Source organism: Podarcis liolepis (genome assembly GCF_965112155.1).
Source record: "Podarcis liolepis genome assembly, chromosome: 6".
Lineage (NCBI taxonomy): Eukaryota > Metazoa > Chordata > Lepidosauria > Squamata > Lacertidae > Podarcis > Podarcis liolepis.
This window is the reverse complement of record NC_139559.1, coordinates 70147706-70166704: the sequence shown is the minus strand read 5'-3', so window position 1 is coordinate 70166704 and position 18999 is coordinate 70147706. Positions and strand designations below refer to the sequence as shown.

The following is an 18999-nucleotide window of genomic DNA, read 5'->3' as shown; positions in this document are numbered from 1 at the left end:
CCTATTGTTTTAAAATGTCCATCTTTACCACTGAGAGTTGTAACTGATCTGTTATAAAACTGAATGTGTTCCATAGTTTTTAGGTTTTATTTATTCATTCACCATGCAGTCAAGGGCAGGTCTGATCATTATATGGTCTTTGCTGACCCTGTTGCAACACATAGATGTTTCTTGAATTATTACTATCCATTTTGTATCTTGCTTGGTGACTATCATTGCTCAGTTAGGCACCCTCCCAGCTATAATTTCTTACCTAGAAAAGGTGGGAGAAAGCTTGTCTTCCCATAGAACAGATTGAAAGATGTGGAAGATTTCTTTATATTTAAAGCACCAGCTCATCTCTGTATTTCGGAAATGAGACATTTAGAACAGGAAAACCTTTCCTCAAAGGCCCTTGGTATTCTTGGACCATTGTCAGAGAAGTCAGGTACTCTTTTCTTCTTGAATGTGCTCTTTTTTATAGCCTTTTCCACAGCTCTGACACTGGGGCTTATATAACTACAGTTTCACACATGTTAACCTGATTATTCTAGTTCTTGCCAGTATTAGGCTTCATGATTGATACACTTTTGTCTTTTTGTGTAAAGGGTCGCAGATGATAAGCCACTGTATGACATTCTAAAGCGGTATGTTGATCCTCAAGAGTCTGATCCTGTCATTCATCAAAGGTATGTGCTTATAAATATTTAGCATCCTAACGTTCTGTTGAGATACTAATCAGTCATTAAAGCATATTGGGCAGTCTTGTGGTGCATCGTGGCTTACACCCAACAAGCACATTACTTGGTCTGGTTTGTTTTGAATGAAACAGATTTCTTCTTACGTGGCAAGGTTTATCTAATGTTACGCCTTTCATTTCAGATTAAAAACCTATGCAATGTCCCCTCAGTCAGACATACGAATTTTAATGAAAGTGGAAAACAGACCACAAAACTCCATCAGGTAAGAGATTTTTGTTTTACAAAGCAGCAAACTCTGTATCTCCATTTACCTTTTGAGTAGTAAGGCAGCTATAAAATGGCCAGCTTAGAAGAATGTGGAGCGAAATGTTGTCCCTTAGGTCCAAAACGCAAGACATGCATGGAAGAACACAGTTACTTTCTTTTCACTTGTGGTACTTTACGGACACGAGTGGCGCTGTGGGTTAAACCACAGAGCCTAGGGCTTGCTGATCAGAAGGTCGGCGGTTCGAATCCCCGTGACAGGGTGAGCTCCCGTTGCTCGGTCCCTGCTCCTGCCAACCTAGCAGTTCGAAAGCACATCAAAGTGCAAGTAGATAAATAGGTACCGCTCCGGCGGGAATGTAAATGGCGTTTCCGTGTGCTGCTCTGGTTTGCCAGAAGTGGCTTAGCCATGCTGGCTACATGACCCGGAAGCTGTACACTGGCTCCCTCGGCCAGTAAAGCGAGATGAGTGCCGCAACCCCAGAGTCAGCCACGACTGGACCTAATGGTCAGGGGTCCCTTTACCTTTACCTTTACTTTAGGGAAGAGCTGCTGCTCAGTGATGCAGCACATGTTTTGTGTGTGAAAGAGCCCGCATTCATTCCCTAGCATCTCCAGGTAGGGCTGGGGGGTAAGACCACTGTCTGAACCCCTGGAGAGCCACTGTGGTAGACCGAGAATGGGGAATCTGCACTCCTGTATCACCCACTACAGCACCAGCCCACTCAGTGGCTTTGAGTCCTTTTCAGTCCAAACAGGTTTCCAGTCCTACCTTTCTTTCTTGCTCTGGGTTTGGTGACAAAGAGAAATCCAGAGATCTACACGCTTAACAGCATCCACAAAGGAAGTCCATAAATAGACTCGCCTACCTCAGAAACAACAGGTGCAGCACGGGAGCTGAACTAATTAAGTCCCAGGCAAAAGGGAGGGTGGAATGTGAAAAGGAGAAGAAAGACGGGATTGTAAATTACTCAGAGAGGTTAGGAAATGGTTATATAGTGTTGCCCTTACTTTAGAGTAAGTTCCATTGAAAGCATTAGGATCTGCTTCTGCGTAATCTTGACTGGCTCCAGTTCTGTGAGGGTATCTGAATTGTGTGTTACTCAGAATTCCAAAAATATAATATCTGAAATGCCGATAATGCAATCATATTGTACAAATCAGATATAGGTGTTCAGGGTGATAACAGCTAGGTATCAGTAAAGAAATACTATGGCGTAAAAAACAACAACAACAGGCTTGCTAAATATTCTAAATTCTAGACTCTCCCACTGAGTAGGATACAAAAGCCAATGATCAAAATCTGGATAAATTTCTAAAACAAATTTGCCATCTGGTAACACAGTAGGTGATTTTATTCTTCTTTTTCTGTTGTTTTGGGGGGCAGTCAGTTCCAAGTGAGGCTTAGCTGATGCATACTGAATCCGGCTTTTTTGCAGTTCATTGCGTTCCTTTTAGAAATATCTATTTGTCCTCTTCAGAATAAATTAATAACTTTGTCTAGTGCTTTATGTTTGGGATGCCTTCAGAATGACTTCATGCAGTAGGGGATATTGCTTTTTCCAGTAAAGGAAGGAAAGAAACTGCTGCCAAATTATACAATCTGGTTAGGGAAGTTCACCTTCTCCTTTTCCCAGGAGAGTGGTCAGACAAGTCTTTGTAACCAAAGAAGTTGATCTTAATTGACACAATGAGTGTTTGAGATACTTAATTAATTATTTTAATTCAAAGTATAACACTACCCTGGTGATAATTCATGAATGACTGGTATGGCTTTCTGACTTGAATGTGACAAAGTTTTATTGCAGGACAGCATTTCCCTCGAGCTATTTCTCATAGAAAGCTAGCATTACCTGGCTTCAAATGCTCAGTTAGGTGTGTCTCGAGGGTACAGTTAAGTCTGGTTAATATCAGTGCAGATGTTAAACCACGTGGCCTGTGCTAGATCCTTAAACAGTTGACTAGCGTGACACCTGCGCTAGCCATTAATAATATATAGTTTTTCTTTTGTGAAGAGTCTCTGCTCTATGTTCTTAGGACCTAAACACTGTTCTAGGGTTTTGCTCCTTGTATGGTGGGGACCCCATCAATTGACTGCTGGTTTAGTGCTGTACTTCTGCTGATCCCAGTGTAGTAGACTCCAGCCTGAAAGCTAGTATCGGAGCATATGGGAATTCAGTGGGTGTAACTTCACTGGTAGAAGGCATACATCAGCAGAATAGGGAAGGAAGCAATTTTCAGCCATTCATCTTCTCTTCTGCAGCCTTCCTCAGGACGGTTCTCTAACCCTTCAGTGCAGAGGCTCCATGGAGGAAGAGAGGTTGCTGAAAAGTGTCTCTTTGTCCGTTCTGCTGATAGATGTCTTTTTTCAGCAGAGCAAGATCCATTAAATTCCACCTTATATACTTTTCTTTTGTTGCAGAATCTACTTTGATGGTTGCATATCGAAAGCACTAATTGGCCTGGTTCACATATAATGCTAAACCATGTTTTTAGCACTGTGGGCAGGCTTGGACAAGTCTGGCCCAAGTGAAGCTGTGGGCCTATGCATATCCTCCTCCTGCTCCTATTGCACTGAATTTAATTTTTATGAATCTGGTCTTAACATTATACAGTCATACCTCGGTTTAAGAACAGTCCTGTTTACGGACGATTCAGTTTACGAACGATTCAGTTTATGAACTCCGCAAAATCCAAAGTAGTGTCCCAGTTTGCGAACTTTACCTCGGTCTAAGAATGGAATCCGAATGGTGGAAAGGCACTGGTGGCCGGAGGCCTCATTAGGGAAAGCGCACCTCGGTTTAAGAATGGTTTCGGTTTAAGAAGACTTCCGGAACGGATTAAGTTCGTAAATTGAGGTACCACTGTATTTGAACCAAGGTTTCATAACCCATGTCTGATGTTGACTTGTTACAAAATATACTAGAATTTGTTTTAAACTTGGATCCCAGGCTTAAATGTAATGATAATACAGTAAAACTGAAACTGAACAAAGCATCACTCAGCCTCTTAGCTGCAGGGGAGCAGCAAGTGCAATGCTTCATTTGGGCTTATTGAGGCATATGCTGCTAAAGCAATAAACCATGGTTTATGCGCGAACCAGGCCATTGTGTACCAATCATGATATCTCTTTCTTTAAAGCTAGTGGTAGAGCAGATGTATTTGGCAACTTGTTTCAAGCATGGTGTGGGATAGAGACAGACTGCAAGTGAGTCTTGTAAGACTTTTGTGCTTAATGCTCTCTCTGATTGAAGTCTTTGTTCTTCGTTGAGGTAGTATAGTCCTCCTTATGGGAAATCTGCAATAAAACATCAGTCTTAAGTTTTCCTTTCAGAACGGATGCTTATTTCAGCTGTGTGATATCCGTTTTTGTGCCCAAATAGACATTTCCTAGTTCAGTTTAAGGATATGTAAAGATGATGGTTACCTTTCAGTTTTGTCAGTGCCTTAAGTTCTATCAGTGCTATTTTCCTATATAACTTAAAAGTTGCTAACTATTTTTATGGCATTGGTGGGGATCTTCCAGACTGTGGGCCAAATTTAGGCCCATGAGGCCATGGAGATAGGCCTGTCAGGCCGTTTTGGGTGATCCATGCCCAGGCTTGGTGTCATAAGAAGTTAGGCATGGGAAAGTTAAAGATAGATAGATAGATAGATAGATAGATAGATAGATAGATAGATTCTTTATTGTCATTACACTAGTGCAACATTGCACAAGTGCAACGAAATTGTATGCCATCCCTTAAAAACAACAAAAGCAAAACAACAGCAACAACCAAACAAACCACCTTCCAACCACACCCACACCCACACCCATCAAACTCCCAGGTCTCACTATCGAGTTACAGCATTCAAAAAGGCCACAGCTCTTGGATAGAAACTGTTTTTCAGTCTATTTGTCCTTGACTTGATGTTTCTATACCTCCTGCCAGAAGGCAGTAGTGCAAACAGACTGTATCCCGGGTGAGATGGATCCTGCAGGATGTTGTTTGCTTTCCTAAGGCAACGGGAACCGTACAGTTCTTCCAAAGGTGGGAGAGGGTGACCAATAATCCTTTGGGCTGTGGTTATGACCTTCTGGAGCACCTTCCTCTCCCTAGCTGTACAACTGGAGAACCAAGCACAAATACAGTATGTAAGTATGCTCTCTATGGAGCCTCGGTAGAAGGACACCAGCAGTCTCTCACTCAGATTGTTCTTTTTTAAAAGTCTGAGGAAATAAATTCTCTGCTGGGCCTTCTTCACCAGAGCAGTGGTATTTGCGCTCCAAGTCATGCCCTGATCCATAGTCACTCCCAAAAACCTGAATTCCGCCACCCTCTCCACCCGTTCCCCGTTGATATACAAGGGCTGAATGTCCGCCTTTTTCCCCCTGTAATCCACCACCAATTCCTTGGTCTTAGCCGTATTAAGAGCCAGATTGTTCTCTCCACACCAAACACAGAGCCGCTCCACCTCGTCCTGATAGGCGGACTCATCCCCTCCTGAAATGAGCCCCACCACCGTAGTATCATCAGCAAACTTGATGATTTTGTTGCTGGAATAGATGGCTGTACAGTCATACGTATAGAGAGCATAGAGCAGGGGACTCAACACGCAACCCTGTGGTGAGCCGGTGTTAAGGCTAAGGGCTGTGGACACATGTGACCCTACTCTAACCCTCTGAGAACGTTCTGACAAAAAATCCAAAACCCAGAGACAGGTGGAGTTGGGGAGTCCAATCGTCTCTAGCTTGGACACCAGTCTATGGGGGAGGATAGTGTTAAAAGCAGAGCTAAAATCCACAAACAGCAGCCTCACATAATTCCCTGGCTGCTCCAGATGGGACAGAGCAGCATGGAGAGTGGTGGTGATAGCGTCTTCTGTGGATCTATTTGCCCTGTATGCAAACTGGTAGTTGTCAAAAGTTGATGGAAGACAGGAAATAATATGACGGCGCACCAGTTTCTCAAAACACTTCATGATGATTGGAGTCAGTGCAACTGGTCTGTAGTCATTCAAACTACTGATTGTGGATTTTTTAGGCAGAGGGACAATAGTTGACGACTTCAGGCAGGGTGGAACAATAGACTGGTGTAAGGACTTATTGAAGATCTTAGTAAAGACCCTCGCCAGCTGATCCGCACAGCCCTTCAACACCTTTCCAGTGATGCCATCAGGTCCAGCCGCCTTCCTCGGATTCACCATCCTCAATACTTGTCTCACCTCATGCTCCTCTACAGTGAATGAGGGGCCCCTATGGGCTGGTGGCTGTAATACCGGCGTCTCAGGTGGCTCCTTCTCGAAGCGAGCAAAGAAGAGGTTAAGCTCCTCCGCCAGCAAAGGGTCACCGTCGACAGCGCCAAGGTTAGGTTTGTAGTTGGTAATATGCTGAATCCCCTGCCACATCTGTCTTATGTTGTTGCTCCTTAAATTATCCTCAATCCTCTGCCTATAATCCAGTTTTGCCCGTCGAATACCCCTCTTCAAGTTTGCTCTTGCCACACTGTAAAGCTGCACCTCGCCCGACCTGAAAGCCCTGTTCCTTTCCCGCAGCAGGCACTGGACCTCTCCATTCATCCAGGGTTTTTGATTAGGATAAAACCGGATGGATTTATTTACTGTGACAGTGTCTGTGCAGTGATTGATATAGCACAGAACTGCCGCCGTGTACTCCTCCAGGTCCGAACGATCGAAAATATCCCAATTGGTTCTCTCAAAACAGTCCTGCAGCTGGTGAATAGCACCTTCAGGCCAGATTTTAACAGATTTTAATATTGTAGCCATGGCTCAAAACTTGAAGCGGCTGCTGTAAAGGAGAAAGAATCGGGTACACTGAAGAGCACACTTCCAGTTCCTTTGCAGCTGCAGAAACCAGGGATGGAAAGCAAGTATTTTAAGGATTGCAACTTGCTACCATTCATTTTAGCACTTGCATGGATTAGACCCAGTAGCTGCAATCAAGTGGACAGTCCTCAACAAAAAAAATTGCTTTTAAAAATGTAACCATGATCTGTTGAACTTCATCCAAGCATAACAGCTTAGTTTATAGCTGTGGCTTAGAAAACTTGTGGTCTATGAGGAGAGTTCTTGAGAAGCTTTCTACCTCCTGTTCCCTCACTACTGTTCCAAGGGAAAGTAAACTTTTGGTGAAACGAATTACTCTTTAAGTACGTCATTTTTGTGTGATCTTAACAAAGCTTTGCATACCTAAAAGTCGAAAAGGGTTTAAGAGTCATTGCTGTAAAATCTGCTTTTGTTTCTCATGTTATGTTGGTTTCCTGTGGGTATTTACATTCTGCTGAAAAACAAGCTGGCTTTGTCTCATATGCTTAGTAAGAAAACTCCTGCTTACATTAAATACACTTTGAAATAGCCATGAATACAGTCGTACCTCGGGTTAAGAACTTAATTCGTTCTGGAGGTCTGTTCTTGACCTGAAACTGTTCTTAACCTGAGACACCACTTTAGCTAATGGGGCCTCCTGCTGCCACTGCACCGCCGGAGCACAATTTCTGTTCTCATCCTGAAGCAAAGTTCTTAACCCAAGGTACTATTTCTGGGTTAGCGGAGTCTGTAACCTGAAGCATATGTTATCCAAGGTACCACTGTAGTATGTTAGCAAGGATGACTTGTGTCATTGTATTGAAAACCTGGCCAACCTTTAGCGAATTGGTTAGTAGATCAACACTGGCTCTGTTCCAGGTCTAGTTGCATATTTAAGAAGTATCTACCTGTGACTAATAGGGGTGCCTTTTTGTATGCCCATGCACTCTATCAAAAGTGAATGGATGCAAATAGGCAACACTTACCTTCAGATATAAATCGGATTTGCCTCTGAAGTTCCTAATCCAGCAAATAATCTGTGTGTGGACATCTCCTTCTGTGGCTGCAGCTCAGTGCCATTCAGAGCATCTGCTATTCATTCAGAAAGTCCCAGGTTCAATCACTTTCTCCTAGTGCCCAGATTGGGGGCACAGGAAGAGGAGAGGATGGGAAGCCCTGTTATACTATTAAGGACTCCTTGTGCTGGCTGTTGATAGTGCAGCAATTTAGTTGCCATGATGATGATGATGATGATGATGATGATGATGATGATGTTCATCATTGCTTTATTAATCACCTTCCAAAACAACCATCCCAGTTTAATTTGCCCCTTATGGACTAGAAATGAATCAAAAAGTTTGCCAAGTTATTTCTTCTAATATAGAAGCAGTCAATTAGGGAGCAATCAAAATGTGGCTAAATGCAATAGATCCTCAAATAAATATGGGGGACCTTAATATCGAAACGTGTCCCACTTTGAATGTTTGCATTCCAGCATTGTAACATTTTCATTAGTTCACTGATTATCTCCATTTACTTGTGATTCAGTCTGCCATCACCACCTTAAAGGAATTAGCCTGTGTCTAGTCAGTTCTTATCTCTGGTTAACAGCTCCAGGATTTTCATAAGTATAAAGAAAAATGCTGTAAATCTGAAGAGTTGCACAGAGCAAACAGTGCGTTTATAGGGTGTTGATAGTGCCTTAACTCAAGGGTCTATTCTGTAACCATCTTGTTGAAATCACTTTAACCGTTGTGACCTGTAACTGTTTTGTAAAAGTTCATACAACCCAGAGACATTCTAGAAACTTTAGAATGGAGCAATAAATACATATGTCATAGTATACGGATGTATCTGAATATGAGCTGGTGTTTTGAGGTGAAAAGGGGATAAAGGCATAGCTGGGAATAGTATTCTTAGGATTGTTTCTTTCACTGGTTTTGAGATGGGAATCTTACATGTTGCTGTCGAAAAGAATCCCCAGAATGATTTTCCATTTTATGTTGCCAAAAGGGAATCCCTCTGTTTATCTCTTTCCGACAGTAATGAACTAGAACTGTTCCTCTGACCTTGTCAGGAGAGGTTTGACCTTCCTTCCTTGGCAGAGAAGAGGGAACATGTTTGTTTTGCAAGGGTTAGTGAATTTTTGGCAGGCAGCAAATACAACCTTTGTAAGAATGTGAAGACCTGTGATGGGAATGTTAAAAGTACAGAGATTAAGATACTTGTGTTTTATAACTCAGTGTGCGTTAATTGGGAGAATAACCTCAACTTTCTCTTATTCATGGAAGAAAACATGCCAAATAAAATGAATACAGTACATAGAAGTAAATATTCCTTTTCGTAAAGTTTCATTCTCTCCACAGTAGATTAAAGAGTCCGTGTTTCTGTTCCCAGTGGCCTTGTCCAGAACCACAAATGACTACATAGAGTTATGTAATGCTTGTTGCATCAGCTATTTATTCCCACTAGGTTTTGTCATAACTGTAGTTAGGCAAGAAGACCACTATTGTGTGTCTGTGTGTGTGTACACACACACACACACACACACGGCCTTATTTTGGGGGTTAGGAGGACACAGTGGTGGGTCAAGTGGCGCTTATATGGCATTTGCAGATCTGAAATCCATGACCTGGATCCAAATTTCATGGGAGGCTTATGGTTGCTCAGAATTGGCCAGCTGCAGAAACCAACAAGTGTCAGCCAGTGGTCAGATAGAGCTCTATATAATTGCACCATCAGTATCTTCGACTGTCCCTGAAGCTACTCATTGATCTTCACATACCCCTGAAAAAAGAGACAATATGATTCCAGACCAGTGGTTCCCAGCTTTTTTGGCCATGCCCCACCTAAGCATCTCTAAAATCCTGATGCCCTACCCCACCCCGGTTACATATAATTCTTATTATTCAAAAAGTGAACTCCTATTCACATGAAGAAAGCCTAAAATGCCATTCACTGTTAATAACTCATTCTCGAATTGCCCCCCTTAAAAATCAAATTACCCCATGTTGGGAACCATGGTTCTAGACTATCATTGACTATGGTATAGTGCTCAGTCAATCAATATAGCTTTCGCATTCAAGGTTTTTCTATGTCTTTCAGCTATTGGCCAGATGATCCCATTGGGATATTTTGCAGCAGGCATCCCATACTGGTGTGATTTAGTTTGGGCAAAGTTGTACATTATGTAGCACAACAGAATCTATTTGTTCGCATGACAGAAATGTCCCAATTGTATCAAGATCATGGAGTGGCCAGTATCAATAATATACCGCTTACATCTGGTGTTGGACCTGATGGAATGAATCTGCATGGGAATTGGTATAAGTAACAAGGACAAGTCTTCAACAAGAAGCTGTGCTTAATCAATACTTACTTTTGTTTATATATGTGGGATTTGTACTATGTGCCTTCAGGGCCACATTCGCATTTCCAGGGCAGCTTACAGTTTCATAATATGAATCCAGAAGTGGCATGGACTCTGTTTAAAAGACATCATTGTGTAAGCAAGGTGAGAACTTGTATGCTGTGGTTTGAAACGGTGCCCTAGTTTGCTCTTCATCAAAATTCTCTGGACAAAATTCTAAGGCAGAGCTTTCCATGCTATATCGTAACACTTTCGTGTGTCGGCTGCGGTGTGTAGGTGCGCTACATGAATGCTCCCCGCGCTCCTCCCAGGGCTGGAAAGGGGTTAGTTTAACCTCCGGTTTGCTTGTAAAACTGAATTACTGTGTTGCGAAATGATGCATGTCTAAAAAGTGTGTCACCAACATGAAAAGTTTGGAAAGCTCTGTTCTAAGGTATAGGAGAACAACTGCTGGGACTGCACTGTTTGAAGCAAAACAGTTACTAGGTATTTCATAGATGGAACATCTTTGCCCAGTTCAAAATTTAATAATTTTGACCTATTTTCCTGAACTCCTTGTTTAGGAAATTGGCAGATATAGGGTTTGTGGCAAATACTTTTGATTAAGTAATTTGGTGGATACTTCCATTGACAGGCAGCCCTACTGCTCCCAATCATTTTCCCATTAGTAGTGATGATTAGCTGCCAGAGCTTAAGCTCCTGAGTATATGTTTCAAACATGTTTTGGTTGATATAAATCCAGATAACATTTGTGGCACACATGTCATCTTTCCTACACGTAGATTACCAGTGCATAGCAAAACAATTATGTGAAAGTTTTGCATGTATCTTTTGCCATGGTAATTCGTTTGTACAACTTGCAACTTCATCAGCATGTAACACCATTATACAGCAACAAGATATGTTTTGAACTTCCATTTTAAAACTAAAGTTCTCGTATGGTGCAGGAGAGAATATTTAACATGATGATTCTGTTTGTGCTACACGGTTCCCACTTCATAGTTAAGTTCTGCGTTTGTACTCTTTGAACATCTGTGTATTAAATTAGATCTCTCCTAGCTACAAAATTAACAGATATTTATGAATTTCATTTATGTTTAAGTTAATATCTTAAATTCCCTCAATGTTGGTGTTTTGTAACTAGACCAGGAATCACCAACTTTGTTTGGGACATTTTGAGTTCTGGAGGCTGTGGTAACTTTAACCACCTATCTTTGCCCCTTTTAAGTTCTAGACTAGCTTTTCAAGCCTTTTCCTTTGGATCATTGCATTATGGAGCGTCACTGAACAGTGTTACACTTGGAAACTGTGGGGGTGTGCGCTTGTTTTCGGGGATTCCCTAACTACCTTTCATATTTCCTCCTATTGTGCCTCACTTGTTGCATATTTTCCTACCATCTGCTTTCCTGAGATTTGACTGCCATTGTGCTGCTGCCTTCTGTAAACTTACAGAGACGCAATGCGGCTGCACTTGCAGGACAAACACTGATTGTTGCTAAGTGAATGGCTGTTTGTTGGATTAGGCTCTGAAATGTTTGCACTGGGCACTGTACCTTTGCATCCAGAGAGTCCTTTCTGTAGAAATCAGGGCCCTTGCCTTGTGGCCTGTAGCCCCTATACATCTATCCCTCCTAGTTCCTAGTTTGGGTTGTTCTTATTTTTATTATGTATTTTGTGGCTTGTATATTGTATTGTATATTGTGTTGTGAACTGCCTTGAACTCTACAGATGTAGGGAATAGGGGGCCACTAGGGGGCGCATTGGAAGATGGCTGACAATAACATCTCTCCGACCCACACGAGGTAATTTGGAGGCTATGATGGGGGTAATTAGCCTCCTTAACCCCCCCAGGATTGTGGGGGGGACGGCCCTTGCCTGCTGTGCCCTATACCACCCCCGAATTTGTGGGGGTGGGGGCACTAGGCACAAAGCCCTCCTGTGGGATTTCGGCACTCCTGAACGCCGTCCCTGATTTGCGCCACTAGATGCAGAACTTCAAAGGAAACAATTTGGATGAAAGGAATGCACATATTTCAAGAGAGAAGGGGGAGTAAAGACTGCTAACAGAAGAGATCTCTGACAAAACAAGATAAGAATAAAACATGAGAAGATACGCCAAGACAAGGTATGGCAAATGACTGATGGGGGAGGGGAAAAAACCCTCTTCCTTCTTTCCCTATGTGATTAAACAAGAATCCCCTCCTCTCATGAGTCAGAAATGTCGTTTTAAGGACTTAAGCTGTGGATTTAAGGCTGTGTGGAGATAAACTTTCGAACCAAAGCACGTTTTAAGAAGAGCGTGGAATGTGTAAGAGCTTGGGAATGACGCAGTTAAAAATGCCGTCGCCATGTTGGGAAGTTCTGTCGGAGGTCTTGAGTCTGGGAGGAGAAAGAGAGAAATAGAGCTGTTTATATATTGTGGGTTAAACTCCTCAGTGGGACTTAAGAGCGACAGTTTTACGAGACTATGATGGAAAGAGTGATGTTATCTATGAAGGAGACGATATATGGAAACCATCTCAATTTGAGGATTGGAAGAACGGAAAATTCACACAGGACTATTATTACTATTGGAGTTTATCGGCTTAAGGAGACTATCAGAAGAGATCATAAAGAAAAAAGAGAAAATATATGAACAAGATGTGATGTGGAAACAGCAAGAGAAGATGGGATAGAACTATGAACTTTGTTTGGATTGATTTGGACTTATTGGGACATTAACGCAGCAGCAAGAAGATGATCAGAATCCCCCTTCGGATCTTGAAATATGGGTCCCCCCAACAAAATTTAAAATTCGGCTTTGTAATTCGGAATTTATGTGATATGATTTAATTTGATGTGATTGGCCAGTTAATAAAAAATATTTTTAAAAAAATGAAATCTACAGATGTAGGGAATAATAATAATAATAATAATAATAATAATAATAATAATAATAATGTCTTAAGGTTTGCCGGAGTGTGTAGTCGGTTCCTACATCAAGCTAGCAAACAACCACTGGCTCATTGGTTTCCGTTCCAGGCTTGTCAGTAAAACCTGGGTCTTGATACATAACTTAACCCCATGAGCCTCAGTGGGCTATTATCTATTTCTTGCCTTTACAGTGGTACCTCAGGTTAAGTACTTAATTCGTTCCAGGGGTCTGTTCTTAACCTGAAACTGTTATTAACCTGAAGCACCACTTTAGCTAATGGGGCCTCCTGCTGCTGCCGCGCCGCCAGAGCATGATTTCTGTTCTCATCCTGAAGCAAAGTTCTTAACCCGAGGTAATATTTCTGGGTTAGCGGAGTCTGTAATCCTGAAGTGTATGTAACCTGAAGCGTATGTAACCTGAGGTATCACTGTAGTCCTTTTTCTTGTGCTACATGAGTACGGCAGAAAAGAGAAGAGTGCTGGGAAGGGAAAGTGGCTTCTGTCTACTGCTGCATCAAGAGTGCTCTCCTGCTTTGAGAATCTTCTTCTTTTTATCGTCCTCATCATTCTCTTGGCTGTTTCTCCTCGATCAACGCCTCAGTTTTTGGTTCATCAGTTGCCTGGACTTGATGAGGGTCGGGGGTGGGGGGAGGACTTTTATGATCTGTCATGGGTTCTGCTTCCCTTTCAGGATAAGCTGCCCAAAAGCCATGTAATTTTGAGAGTGTGCTCCTAGCACTGTGTTCTTGAGACAGAATCGGTGTTCCTTTGATGTAATTCCAACTCCACAGTCAGCTCAAGCAGGAAGACACTTAGTGTGTAAGGGGCAGCCATCATTTAACATTGATACCAAGATCTCTTTCTCGGGTGTGACTCAGAATTCCATTATTTCCATAGCAATGGTGGATCTGTCATATTTGTGGCAGGGCATGCTCTTGATCAGGTATTATATCCAGGATACAAAGATGATCAGGAATGATTGGCAGCTTTGTGCGGCTCCTTTATTATGGACAGATCTTTATGTGGCAGGACTTATAGAGAATCTAAAACTGTATAGGCATGGGGGAATCTATTAAGATAGTCCATCGCCAGGTGGATCCCGGTGGTTTCCTGAAAGGTCTTGGGGTTTTGCTACTGTAAGCTAGAAGCTAGGGAAATCCTTGGCCTATTAAGAGCTTGTGTAATGTAGTGACAGGAATGATGACTGGAACAAAGATGCTAGGCTAGACCAGACCTGACCAATTAATCACAGATAAGATCTGATCTTTGACCCTACTGCATAGCAGTGATTGTGGTGAAGGTACTTCTTTCCAGTTGTTGCATCTGCCATGTGGTGGAGCTGTCCTAAGTGACTACAAGTGGCATGTTTTTAAGACAAAAATGTTCTTCAGATGTCAGACACAGACTCTAGGGACTTTCTCTTCATATATTGTCATGCCCCCCATTTTGGTTTACATAGGCAAAGATATACAATGCCGGTTTACAATTCAAATGATTATAGTTATATAGCCTGACCTCTAAATAGTGGAACCTATCCCCCACAGAGGTATGTGTGGCCTCCATGCCACTTATTTTTGAATAGACCTTTAAAACCCATCTTTTTCAGAATCCTTTCTCCTAAACAACACCCATTCTCTTGTGTAGCTAATGCTCCCATTACTAGTTTCAGGCTGAAATTGTAAGCCACTTTGGGTCAGCTGTATTCCAAAAGGTGGGTGGTGGCTGCTTATAAGTGAACAAACGTTTATGTAATGGAGCATTAAATGTAAAGGATATGTCCTATTAAAAGTCAGGCTTTCATGGTGAAATATGCTTCATGAGGCAAACAATTGAAACTACCGTATTTTTTGCAACATAACACTCACTTTTTTCCTCCTAAAAAGTAAGGGGAAATGTCTGTGCGTGTTATGGAGGGAATGCCTACGGGTGGCATGCCTATGGATTTTCCTCCTCTAAAAACTACATGCGTGTTATGGTCGGGTGCGTGTTATAGAGCGAAAAATACGGTAATTATTTTTTGTTAGCTGGGCAAAATGTCTTAATTGGAGCTAAGTAGCAGTGAAGGGAAGATAATTGCTATCCTTCCTAAAAATGCATCTGAAGCAGCATCTTCATCTTCAGCTGGCAAATACACAAGTAACTCGTATGCACAGACACTTTTGGTTAGCTGAGGTGGAATATTTGATAATTTCAGTGTACAAAGCATATCTATTTTCAGGAAGTTGCATTTTATTGCAGTGTTGTAATCCTTTTTATGGGGACTTAAACCAAGTTATAGTTCAAGTGCCAAATCTCTTTCTAAATCCTTTCGGAAAACATTAGCTCCCTTAATACTTCACAAATCTGAATGATCACATTAGTAACGAGACAAACATAAGTGCAAAGTTTAAGGTATGCTATAGTTGTAGGTGGAACTGAATTTTATAATCCAGAATGTAGTTTCCCCCCTTGCTGTATAACTGAGAAGAGCATTTCACTATTTTCCCGTTCACAAATCATAACCACAAGGAAGAGTTATTCACCACTTAGGAATGAATGTCCATCTGTTAGTTATTATCTCTGCAGCACTGCAGCCCCTCAAAACTAGTACTTGAAAGGATTCTTAAGTGCAGTGGACATCTCCTCTGTTCTAACCCCCCCTCCTGAAATGGGGTTAAACCTTCTGCATTATTAGTAGCAGTAGTACCAAAATTCATTTATATTTTGTGTTTTGGCAGTAATATTTCTGTCAAGGAATGCTCCAATAAAATGGGATGGTGCCCATAGCTACTTCAGGAAGTACTTCCATTTTTCATTGTATGCTGATGTCAGCATGTTTTGTGGGGGGATTTCAAAGCCTGTGTTAAAAGAGTTTTTTTCCTTACGAAGTATGAATACATTGTTCCAGTGAAGATGCTTCAATGGAGCAAGTCATGCTTTATCATAGGAGAGTAGACTCAATGGGATTTTCGTTTTTATCTTTAATCACAGACTACAAAAATGCCATTATTAAAACGAAAGGCTGTGCAGATGACATGCAGGAAGGACTGATCTTAGCAGGGAATTTCCTGCTGTCTGAGCTGGCAGGGATGACTGAGTTCACCACTAAGATAATAGCTGGAGGCTCCATTGGAGAGGTATACATTTACGATGGAGGGTTCTGTAGAATGCAGCAGTTTTCAGAAGGATTAGTTGGCTGCCTTTTTGGCCTTCTTGCAAGCCAGTAGGCTCTTTCGGAGCTTATGCAGCTTCTGGTCAGTCATAATGGACAAAATTAAAGCATTAAAATGCAGGCGCAAAGCTCTTGCCAATATTGTCTCTCTTCAGCATCATCGTTTTTCTTGGGGCACAACAGGTAAATCCATTCCATCATGTTGCACTGATGATACTTGTTCAGATGCTGTTTGAAATCCTTTAATATGGTAGTCATCATAGGATAATTCTAGAAAATACAATCTTTTTACAAACACACAAACATAAATTGCAGGTGTGTACATCGTGATATTATTTGTATGCCACTTTTCCATGCTAGAACCATGCTCAAAAAGAGTGGCTCACAACAACGCACAGAATAAATGCAACATTTTGTGATGATGCTTTAACAGGTACAAAGCAGAACACAAAGTCACGCTAATATCAATAAGGGCAAACAAACATCTCATGCTAATAAACACTGAAATAATGCCTAACAATAAAGTACAAAACATCCAAATAGCAGCAAAAACGATACCACCAACCCCAGTTGGCGGGAATGCTGAGTGGGGGGAGCTTGCCCTTGATGATTCCAGCAGACTGTCCCCTGTATCAAGACACTAGAGCCTCATATTCCTTACAATGGTATTATTGCTTAATTGGGAGGGTGGCGCTGTGGTCTAAACCACTGAGCCTCTTGGGCTTACCGATCAGAAGGTCAGCTGTTCCAATTCCCGTGACAGTGTGAGCTCCCATTGCTCGGTCCCAGCTCCTGCCAGCCTAGCAGTTCAAAAGCATGCCAGTGCAAGCAGATAAATAGGTACCGCTCTGGCGGGAAGGTAAACAGCGTTTCCGTGCGCTCTGGCTTCCGTCACCGTGTTCCGTTGTGCCAGAAGTGGTTTAGTCCTGCTGGCCACGTGACCCGGAAAGCTGTCGGTGGACAAACTCTGGCTCCCTCAGGCTGAAAGTTAGATGAGCATCGCAACCCTATAGTCGTGTTTGACTGGACTTAACCATCCAGGGGTTCTTTACCTTATTATTATTATTGCTTATCATTAGACTTGTTATCTAAAGGTCTCCAGGCAATTAATACCCATTCTAAAACATGCAACAGCCACAGAAGCAAAACAGCATAATCTCAGTCCATCAGTGTTTCATCTGGTGCTAAAACAATGTCACCAAAGGTACCGGGTGGACCACAAATTCCACTAAAAGAAGAGCTCCTGAACGTGTCACTAAGGAGACCACAGCCTCTGACTTGTGAGAAACTATCTTCACAATCGATCTATCTTAAAACCTCCCACCCAAAAAATTAAAATTTGGCTTTGTAATTCGGAATTTATGTGATGTGATTTGATTTGATTGGTCGGTTAATAAAAATTATTATTAAAAAATAAATAAAACCTCCCACCCTCAAGGATAAAATTCAAGAACGCCAAATACAGTTGCACCCTCTTAATCGCAAGCCCTGATGGACCACAGAGCAAGGGCCCATTTTGACCAGCACAGATGCCTGTAGGAATCCCACAAGCAATGACAGGAGCACCACTGCCTTCTCCCGCTGTTCTCCCCCAGGGACTGCCATTGAGAGGTGTGTTGCCTCTGATTCTGGAGCCAGTACACGGTCATCATTAACGGTAACCATTGATGAGTTAGGCTGAGAGAGTGCAACTTGTTCCAAGGGCAGGTCCAAAAGTGGACTTAAGGTGGGTTGGTCTAGATGACCCTTGGGGTCCCTTCCAACTCTACGATTCTATGAGTCTTTGTTTTTGTTTATTACTGGTTCTATATGCGGTTTGTTTATGGGATTTTTTAAAATATTAAGTTGGTCTGTGCAAAAATATGATCAATAGAAGTAATAAAATGGTAAAATATTGGTCTAACATTGTCATTTACTTTGAAACATTTAATATTTCCAACAGTTTTTTGTGTTTGAAGTGCTGTGAAATGCGTTGATAGATTTTATAAATGGGACACTCTTTAATTTATAAAAGCAAAGCAAATCAAAGCTGTATTTGAGAGAGAGCAGAATACAGTTAACAGTTTGTTTCTTTTTATGGGGAGAGGGAAGCCAAGAAGGTAAAAGCAAAATAGAATAGTAAGTTCCAGAGATTTAGTTAGATCACTACAGGAAAAAACTATTCTCTAAAGAGTCTTTTGCTCTTCGTACTGCACCAAAGTCTTGGCTATTTGCCAAAAGCTGTCACTGTCTGTCAACCAATAAAGTTTACTTAAAGCTATGCCTTGGTGATCTAACACTTGAATAATTTACTATCATAAAATAGTTTAAAGTACAAATGTTTTATGCTATGCCAAGCTGGACGCTAAAGATGTTTTGTCTAAAACATGAGATAATGGAAAGTGTATTGTGGCATGTGAATGACTTTAGCCTTTTGGTGGTAGATGTTTGCTTAACCAGAAAAGAATGTGTTGAGACTCTTGCCAATAGAAAGGTATTGCCATATTTTGCATTAAAGTACTGTAAATAAATCAGTAAATATGGTTCTGTTCATGTGTTAATCCACAACTTATGAATGCATTCATTGAATAAGAAATGCAATATACTGTTATCCTTTTTAAAAGGTTTCAGAAAGAGCTGGTCATAATTACTCTGGGTTGAAAGAAACATGAAACCAAATATTTTCATGATGATTGAAGTTGGATTTGAGGGACATAACCATTGCTTAAAGTTGTTTCTTCCAGAACCAGAAAAAGCAAGTTGCAAATTTTTAACATCTTGACTTTTAAAAATCTGACTCCTGATACAGTGTTATGCAATAAGCAGTGAGGTATACC

At 41.6% G+C, this 18999-nt stretch overlaps 1 protein-coding gene across 3 annotated transcripts in view; it reads left to right on the top strand.

The window, feature by feature from the left end:
* ZNHIT6 (zinc finger HIT-type containing 6) overlaps nt 1-18999 on the top strand; it is a 40720-nt gene that overhangs the window by 13374 nt on the left and 8347 nt on the right. For all 3 annotated transcript variants that reach the window (XR_014527940.1, XR_014527941.1, XM_083511243.1), the window contains exons 7-8: nt 588-668; nt 862-942. Coding sequence is in view for 1 of the 3 variants with exons in the window: in XM_083511243.1 (XP_083367369.1) it covers nt 588-668; nt 862-942 (162 nt within the window). In the remaining 2 variants the exon portion in view is untranslated. The remainder of the gene's footprint in view (nt 1-587; nt 669-861; nt 943-18999) is intronic.